Consider the following 8,924-nt stretch of genomic DNA (forward strand, 5'->3'; position numbering starts at 1 on the left):
TAAATACTCTTGAATAATATATTGCCGTGGCCTGGTTAACTTTGAGGAAACAGTTATTCAAACAGTGACCAACCACCTGCATCTCGCCCCTTACATTATGTAAAAGTAGATCTGGCCGCTGCCGGGCTGCTTCTGACACTTCCTCTCTCCTGGAGGAAAAATAACCTAAACCCCATACTTAAATCCAGAAGCAGTAGAGAGGAAGGTGGGTAGCTACTCCCTAACCAGTGCCTGATGGAAGAGGAAGCTATTATTTAGCAGGGTAAACGGGGTGCCTGTATAAAGTTGAGCTGCTCTACAAAAGCAGAAACAAATTCACAAACTCGAAATAAATGTCACGACTTGATTTACTACGCAAGCTAGCAGCTGGACAAAATACAAGCAGCCTTGTGAATATTTGTGTCTGTTGCTGGGTGGGCTCCGGGTTGATAGAAGGAGGGTGCAATACAGTTGGTTAATTGTTGGAGAAGCAATCAACCCTTTTCCATGAGAGTCTGCCCGTCGTAGTGTTACTTGGCTCCTATGACTACTGCTGAGTTCTCAATCACAGCCACCCCCTTCCAGGGATCCTCAGATGTTAAGATGTTCCGAGAACTTACAAACACAAGTGACTGCATTGAGATGCATTCATCTTTAAGCAAAAGCCGAGACGCTGCAAATGTCAGATAAAAAGCTCCAATCTTTCTAAAACCATTAAATGTAGACCTTTTCAAAGAGAACCCACGGGAGTAGAGTCCTGCCGACGAGGAAAGCCAAGTGTAGACATTCTGAACTGGGAAAAGCCTTCGAAAAAATAGAATAACTCATAAAACTTCAGAGGTGGAATGATTTTCAGGAAGCATAATCCACTGGTTCTCTGTTTCGTCGAGGAAGTGAAAATCCCGTGTGAAGAAGGAGCTCTCTTTTATCGCCAAGCCTGAGAAAAGAAAAAGATATTCTCATTTCCCTCCTTAGGGGTCGGTTTTGAGCCTTGATGACCTTCACTCTTGGGGAAAGTCTTCTAGGCATACTTAGTTTTTGTTTATTTGTTTCTGTGTTTTGCAACGGTGCTAGCACATGGGTCTATGGACCCTTCGAAAGAGAGCGAGGAGCTCTTCAGATCCATTGATCAAGAAGGAACATTTTGTGAAAGTATTTCCCAGCATACCTTCTGTACTAAATGTTATCTATTTAGACCGAACAGTCTCACGCTTTCTTAATTGTTTTCCATTAAGAATGAGTTTCCGAATCCACTCAACTGACTGCCTTTAAAACGCAGATCTTAAAACTATTGTCTGCCCCTAACCAAAACATGATTCAAAATCACGAGGATTATTTGGCCAATATTCTGTTCATTTTTAAGCTAGTGTGAGTTGAATGCATGGTCAGCTTATCAAACCCCATTTCTCATGATTTCCTAATCATTCTAGTGCACGCTTGATTTGCTTTTCTGCATCTTGCCCCCCACAAAGAAGACTATGCTATATCTCCTCCTGTGATCGTCAGTTTTTGAATTCCAGTCCCTCTTTCTGTTTATCCAGAATTGCTTTGACGTCTGATCTCATCCTCCAAGATCTTGGCAGCTCTCCAACACCAAAGTTTGGCATCTAATTAATAAGATATTGCTGTTGTTTTAATTTAGCTTATGGATGAAATTATTGAATAGAGTGGACTTCATTATGTTCTCCCGAGCTGACAGTAACCCTGTGAGCTTCGTCTTTTGCGTCTGGTCCTTTAGTTTTGCATTCTAGATGGGGGCTTATAGTTTATTGATGAGTTCACCATATATGATGTAGTCAAAAGCTTTGACAGTCAACACATGATCTGTTGGCTCATTGAATGAAATCTGCCATGCCATCACGGAATATACGGTACAATTCTATTTTCTTTTCCAAATTAGTTATTAGGTAACATGGACCCAGGACATTCCTTTAGACATCTCCTATATGACTGTATCCTTGGTAGAGACTTTCTCATGTGGAAGATCACTTCATATGTCTTAAATTTCTGGTGTTCCTTTTCACTTTATTAAGGATCAGAAGATTATTTATTATTCTAAGTTATTTATTCATTTCCAGTGAGTCCTAAAAGTGGTAAGATCCTGAGTTTAGGTTTTTTTTGTTTTTGTCTTTTTTTGGTCCAGTATTTTTAACCCTTTGGAACAAAGCTATTTAGCCGTATGTTCTCTATTTCCATATTCTACACACCAAAGGATGTTTTTGTAGAACTCATGATGAAGTACGAGAATTACTTAACATACGCCTCAGAAAGCAGCCTAATTTCATAATGGCCATAAGCAATGTTCCTTGACTCACCAACTCCATTGCAAGGTTTTGAAGGGTAAGACACTTTTCCTTCCTCTTTAGCCTATAGTTCCTGGTGGAGCTACATAAAGGTAGTAGATCTTTAACAAGTACTTGACGGATATTTAACGAGTGGAGGAGTCCTGCAAGTTTCATAGCTGTGGTCTACATGAATGGCATTTCTTTTGAGCCCACCACCCACCTCTCTAGTGTGGGAGTGTAGACTTGGAAAATTATGTGAGAAGCAGTTTGAGAGGGATAGATGAAATTGTCTTAAGGAAACCAGATGTACTGAAGTGCGATCACTTATTTGATGTATTTCTAGGAGGCAAGGCCTTTCTTAGGGTTAGCTCCCAAGCGGGTTTTCTGTCCCCTTGGAAAGGTGTTTCATATTCCTTCCATTCTACTTACATCATAGATACTGGAGCTCTGCTCTGAGGTACTTCTGTTGTTCCAAGGTGGAGATGAACTCCCCAAGCTAGATTTTGAGCTTCTTGAAAGAAGGACCCATGACTTATTCAACATTATATCTCCATTTGTCATACCACAATGACTTTTCGGTGGCAAGCACTTAGCGTTGGATACATGTGCAAGCAAGGACCCTCAGCCCCATCTCACCCACTCCTATTGATGTATCGAGGTCAGGGTACATCCCAAGTCACTCATAAAAGTACCTGAAAAATAGTGTTATAATTCTCTTTCAGGTACTTATTCACCTGTGGCCATATGTGCAAAGCAGTCATCCAATATTTCCAGCTTTCTTCAAGAGACTTTTTTATTTTATTTATTTATTTATTTATTTATTTATTTATTTATTTTTGCTGGGGATCTCATTACACTCTAATGATCTGTTCAGTTTGTGATCCGGGACCATTAAATGATAGTGTCTTTGCCAAACATTATCCCTCAGTATTTGGATTCCCACGGTTTTCGTGTGCTACAAAATTAACATTCACAGCAGAGGTGCCCTTTGCCTCTCTGTATTCAGGTGAAAAAATCGAAAGGCGTGTCTATCATGCTACCGAAAAAGGTACAGCTTCCAAATTTGGCTGTGTGCGATCACATGCCTAACAGTGTAACGATTCTTCTCCTATCCGTGCCCTTTGGTTTGGGGCTTGTTGACATCTGGAGTGATGATGGTAGCCCCCTTCATTGTTACAGAATTTCAGAGTGCAGAATCTTCTAGCTTACGTTGTGCAACGTAATTCTGCCATCAACCTACGACACTATATATATAATAGGGCAGATCTTTTTTTGCTCAGATTTTAACGTAAGTAGTCTGAGGCACAGAAAGGTTAAGTGGTTTGCCTGAAACCACACAGCTACCACACGGGGATGCCAGAGCTGGGGCCAAGATATGGCTGTTCCGTAACGCTTGTTCCTTGCTTCATCGTCCCTTAATGATGACCCAGGAGTACCTGATCCCCTGTTGACACTTGGGCTCATGCAGTAAGTAATGACGCCATTTGATGGCTTTACAAAATAAGGTGGGCTTTTGCAGCACGCCATCTGAGCGCCTTGTAATTTTTATCCTAAGTTGTTCAAACAGACAGTCTCAGTGCATTATGGGGCTCCTTCTGCCCTTGTTGGTGCGTTTGAGCTACTGTGCAGGTTTATAATCTTCTCAGTGACTAAGAATGCAGTGTTTTGATCGGCTGCGATATTATCCCTGCCTTGCTGCTCATTGTAAAGGCTCCAGATGCGCACACTATATATAATTAACAATAGAAGATATATCTTTTCTCAATACGTCTTTGTCTCCCTTCATCATTTCGCCTTGTCTGTTTTCTCTTGCCAAAAAAGCCCATGCTACAATTAAGTGTCGTTAGAATAACACAGCGAGAGTATTTCAGTTTAAAGGAACTCGGGGCAATTTCAGCTAGAAACACGAAGCTTGCCGTGGGGGAAGAGGGAAGAAAGGCCTAGTGCAGCTTGGACTTGAGAGAAAAAGGGTCGTCCGCAAGAAGCCTTCCCCAGCCCTACGGCCAAGCCACCAGTTACTCATGAACAGTGGCTGGCTCCCATTTGCAAAGCAGATGTAAATCTGACCCTCTAAGGAAATGACGGGAGGTTGCATTGTGTCAGCTATCATGTCACTCGGGAAGTTCAGTCGTTAGAGGAAAGCAAAATACTATCTAATGAAGAAAAACATCAAAGCTTTTGTGTGTCGGGGCGGGCTTTGGGGTAAAAGGGCTCATCGAAGGTGAGAATTCTTTCAGCATCATTGGGATGGCCAGGTAATAAACAAACACTGATCTTTGCTAATAAACAAACACTCCGTGGCAAGTCTTCTGAAGCCCACCACCCGGTCTTTGGGCTTTTGAAAACTCAGCATGGAAAAGAGTTGACCTTTGGTGAAAAGACAGTGGCTGATGCGCTCTTAGCAGCAGCTCCGAGGAGCAGAGTAGGAAACAGAGGTGGCCGACAGGTACATCCCCTCTGGAAAGAAAACCGCAGGCGGAACGTCCCCCCGGACATGCCCACGCACCCAAGGTGCACCCTTCAAAGACACCTTCCACGTTGAACCTCCTCTAATTACTACGGTCCCCGTCCTGAATTAGCAGGGACTCCATGGACGAGACAAACCCACGCACCGCCTTGCGGTCCGTAAATTCAGTTAGCAACCAGAGCAGGCTAATTTCCAGTGATAGCTTTTCACGGTTTCCTGTAGCATCAAAGTTACAGTCAACATGTCAGGTTCTGTTCTGCCGGGAGAGGAGAGAAACCGGTGCAAATGAGTTGGGGTAGGGGAGAGAGATTTCTGCAGTTTCTTTTTAACAACAAAAAAGGCAACGTCCGCCCCTCCACCTCCCACTGCTACGTGTGGTCCAGAGCCCCCAAGCAGAGACTTGTTTGGGCTAATGAAGGCCTTTTCCCATCTGGGACATTGGTTTTCTTAGCAGAGGAGGCTGTTAATCAGCCTAGTCCAAAAAAGCCGATGAGCTACTCTGTTTTCATGTGTGTTTCTGCCGCCCTGCTGCTGGGATTGTAATGGGATTTTCACAGTCCAAGGAGGCAGAGCTCCTGTCCGACAGAACCCCCACCCCCACCCCCGCCCCACCCTGCCTTCGTTCAAGACCAGGCATTTGTGAATGATTTCACATGACAGCAACGTGTGCGTGACATGAGGTCTAGTAATTGTTTTACACTAATTTTGACTTGTGAATGCCCCTCCCCCCCAGTCAGGAGAGTTTTTAAAGAGACAGACAGACAGATGGATACGCAGACAGACAAAGAGATCTCCTGGTGTTTCTATTTTTCAGGAATAAATAAATTTACTAAGAAGCTTCGAAATCCCTATGCCATCGACAATAATGAGCTGTTAGACTTCCTCTCCAGGGTACCGTCTGATGTTCAAAAGGTACGTAATGAACGGCCGCCACCAGCAGGGACCCCAACCCTGAAGTCTGGCCAGCCCCAGAGTCAGAGGAGCGCAGGGCTGTGCTTGGGTAATTGAGATAACGAATCAGAAAATCCTTAAAGCGGCCTGGCTTGCAGGGAGGTGGCAAGGAAACCTTTGTCCCGAGCCTGAGACGATTACGGAAAATTACCCGGAAAAAGAGCTACTTAAGAATGATCTGGAACCCCTACTGTGTGGGTATAGTGTGATGGTGTTCGTCCGTTTTATGATCGCTTGCCTCCCCCAGGAGGATAAGATGAGCTCAGTGAATGGGAGATCCCAAGCTGGGGGGATTCTTATTTTCCCCCTCTGCCGCGTGGCAGGCATTTTAGGGGACAGGAGGATTATTATTATTTGTTTTAATTCTTCCTTGCCCTTATCACCTCCTAGGCTTCCCTTCTATCTTTTCCCCTCGGAAGACTGAGGGATGCTGAGGGCAAAGCCCCCACTCACTCTCACACATAAAGGCAGAGATAGCGTGACATAATTGGAGATCGATCGGAAGTATTATTCACAGGTACTTCGTCCAGCGGCATCTGGTTTCTGTGGATGCATTGAGATTAAACGAGGCAACAATACCAGAAAGTCTCGTAGAATACCTGATCTACGCCCCTGCAGATCAGGCTGCCATAAATCCAGAGGAAGGAGGGTAGGCAATGATTTCTCTAAAGGAGCATCGAGATCACAGAATAGGTAGATGGGGAGACCGTGGTAGGACATACCAATGCGATGATCAAAGACACAGCCCTTTATTATCTGAGAGCATCCAAATCAAGTATCGATTTTCGTCTCTGGGCCACGGTCACATCGCTGGTTCTCAGGTAGCTTTGTGCGGATTACAGTGACTTGGAGGTGAAAAGCCCTAGAATTTCTTTCCCCTTCATTCTGAGTTCTAGAGATTAAAACAGACTCCGTGATGCTATTTCTCTTTCACCTCCATTTTATAATATAATTAGCTAATAACTGCGCTCTATGAATATGAAGTTACTCGTTAACATTTGCATTACATGATCATAAAACAGTAACCCGGCCCTGTTTGTTTTGCATTGAAGATTGGAGGGTATGTCACCCCTGCTCCCCTGGGGGACCCTCACAAAACACTCTAAGGAAAGGGTGCTTTTTTCATGTATCTGCTCTCGGCAAAGTGTAGCTCAACATATGTGATGGGACACGATGTCCTTGGGGAGTTTGGCACAAATGCTAAAAAACAGTGAGCACATGTGGTCTGTAATACAATACTTCAAATAAAGCCATTCTGCCGTCAGCCAATCAAAACCCACACACCAAAGCAATGCGATCGCAATGTGCAGTCACTTCAGTCGCAACATGAGGTTGTCCCTGCCTCCTTGAAGAAAGGAAATCACCATCAAGCACGCCCCACCGCAAGGATTGTCTCTACACGGTCGACACGGCAGCCCCTCAGAGCGGCCATCCAGTTGGGAGGTGACGTGATTACAGAGGGACACAGCAAAAGAGCGTTCGAGGAAGATCTACAATATGCTAGTGAGATCCCCCCATGTGTCACCAAGAGTGCTTTCTAATAACACAATAGACAGTTTGCCACTGGGGACACCCTGAGCACTCTTGTTTATCACAGATGGTTTAGCCATTACATTGCGAAGGAAATTCATTTTTAAGAGAAATGTATTTAACTTTGTGGCCAGTATCCATTTCAACATTTTTTTTTTGGGGGGGGGGGCTTCTCTCTGGCCAAATAAATGTATATAATTTGCAGAGACATTTTTTTTTTGCCTCCAAGATTGTAGATAGTTTGAAATGACTCTTTCTTAGTAAGTCGCTGCATCGTGTACTAAGGGAAACACTCGCAAGAGGCAGTTATTAAGTGTACTTGTGGCTGAAAACGGGCACGCGCAAAACTGGAATTATCTGGCCGCGCCGAGGGCAGGTAGAAACTCAGGCATCTCATTAGAAAAATCTGCTTTTAATATTTTGGTTTCAAGAAATGATGCATGGCTTCTCAAATCCTTCCTGCAATTAATCCCTTCATGTTCCTGTGTTTAGAAAATGATTCATTACCTTTGAACCTTCCTTCCTTTGCCTCGGTTTGTCCTTGGGGAGCCATTAACACGCACTGTGGCGAGCTAGGGTTACCTAACCGCCGGCGTCCCGTCTGTTTGTTTTCACAGGTGCAGTACGCCGAACTGAGACCCTGCAGCAGCCACAGCCCCCTTCGGAAGAAGCGCAGTGCCGTCTAGGACACGCGCCAACTCTGGCCACCGGGACCGGATTCCCTGTGGGGTCGGTGAGACCCGTGATGTCTCTGTTCCACCGGTGGTCCCCACGGTGTCTTTCCAAAACACGTGCTGTGTGGAGCCCTCCCCCTCTTCTCCCCGCTTCTCCACGGGCACCCATTGCACACGTGTGCGCACGTCCACGCACACGGGTGTGCCGGTTGCGTAGCGGGTCGGCCCCTCGCAAGGAAACAAGCCAGAGACCGTGAAAGACCGATGTCCCTTCTCCCGTAGAAGGTAACGTAGGGCTGTCAGGGGTCTCAACAGCCTCCTTGAAAACAGCCGGGAGTCCACCTGGATTCAAGAGGGACTTTGAACTTGTTATGGTACCTCCACCAGAGTCTCCTGAAGATCCGGTCATGTCCACTCCCGTCTGCACACTGCTTTCAGATTGTTGTTCACGAGAGGCAGTCGGTTTCTCCGAGTTAGCAAATCCCTGGTAGCCATCGTCTCCCCACATAATGTATATCATGCATAGATTTTTAAATAATGACCCAGATCAGCTCAAGTCTTTGGGAGTCTTTCAGCCGGGATTACTGAAGACCCGTATGGAAAATTGTGGTCGACACCTCGGAGCTGAATGCCAGCCTCTTTCACCGTCCATTGCTGGCGATGGAAGGCCCCGGAAAGTCCAAAGGGACCACTCGTCCAAAAAGCGAAGGTTTCAGGGAGAGTATTTGGTTGCCTTAAAAACGCCATTTCTTCTGACTTGACTTTGCTTTATTTCCAAAATAAAATGTCAATATTATATAATGCTGCAGGACGTGGGGGATGAATGAATGAATTCTGAAAGTATTTAGAAAGAAAGGTAAAGGCTGGGGAGCAAGGGACTAACGAATGAAGGTGGACCGCTCACCTGATTGTCGTAATCCCTTCATTCGCCCGCATTTGGGGGCAGAAAGTAAAAATAAGGCAGCAGTCCAAAATGATCTTTCGTTCCTGAGCAAAATAATCTGCATGTAATACATCTATATCTCAGAACCGCGTTCC

The 8,924-nt window shown here is 45.0% G+C and overlaps 1 protein-coding gene across 5 annotated transcripts in view; it reads left to right on the top strand.

Moving 5' to 3' along the window:
- Positions 1-8,256, top strand: part of MCTP2 (multiple C2 and transmembrane domain containing 2) — a 238,322-nt gene extending 230,066 nt beyond the window's left edge. For 3 of the 5 annotated variants that reach the window (XM_030317466.1, XM_030317467.1, XM_030317471.1), the window contains 2 exons: positions 5,546-5,643; positions 7,830-8,256. In XM_030317466.1, the coding sequence (XP_030173326.1) occupies positions 5,546-5,643; positions 7,830-7,898 (167 nt within the window). In that variant the 3' untranslated portion in view covers positions 7,899-8,256. Of the gene's footprint in view, positions 1-2,122; positions 2,320-2,986; positions 3,732-5,545; positions 5,644-7,829 lie in introns of those variants that run through there. The other 2 variants (XR_003969322.1, XR_003969321.1) reach the window with 2 other exon arrangements.
- The last annotated feature ends 668 nt before the right edge of the window (positions 8,257-8,924 follow it).

This window comes from Lynx canadensis, chromosome B3, assembly GCF_007474595.2.
Source record: "Lynx canadensis isolate LIC74 chromosome B3, mLynCan4.pri.v2, whole genome shotgun sequence".
Lineage (NCBI taxonomy): Eukaryota > Metazoa > Chordata > Mammalia > Carnivora > Felidae > Lynx > Lynx canadensis.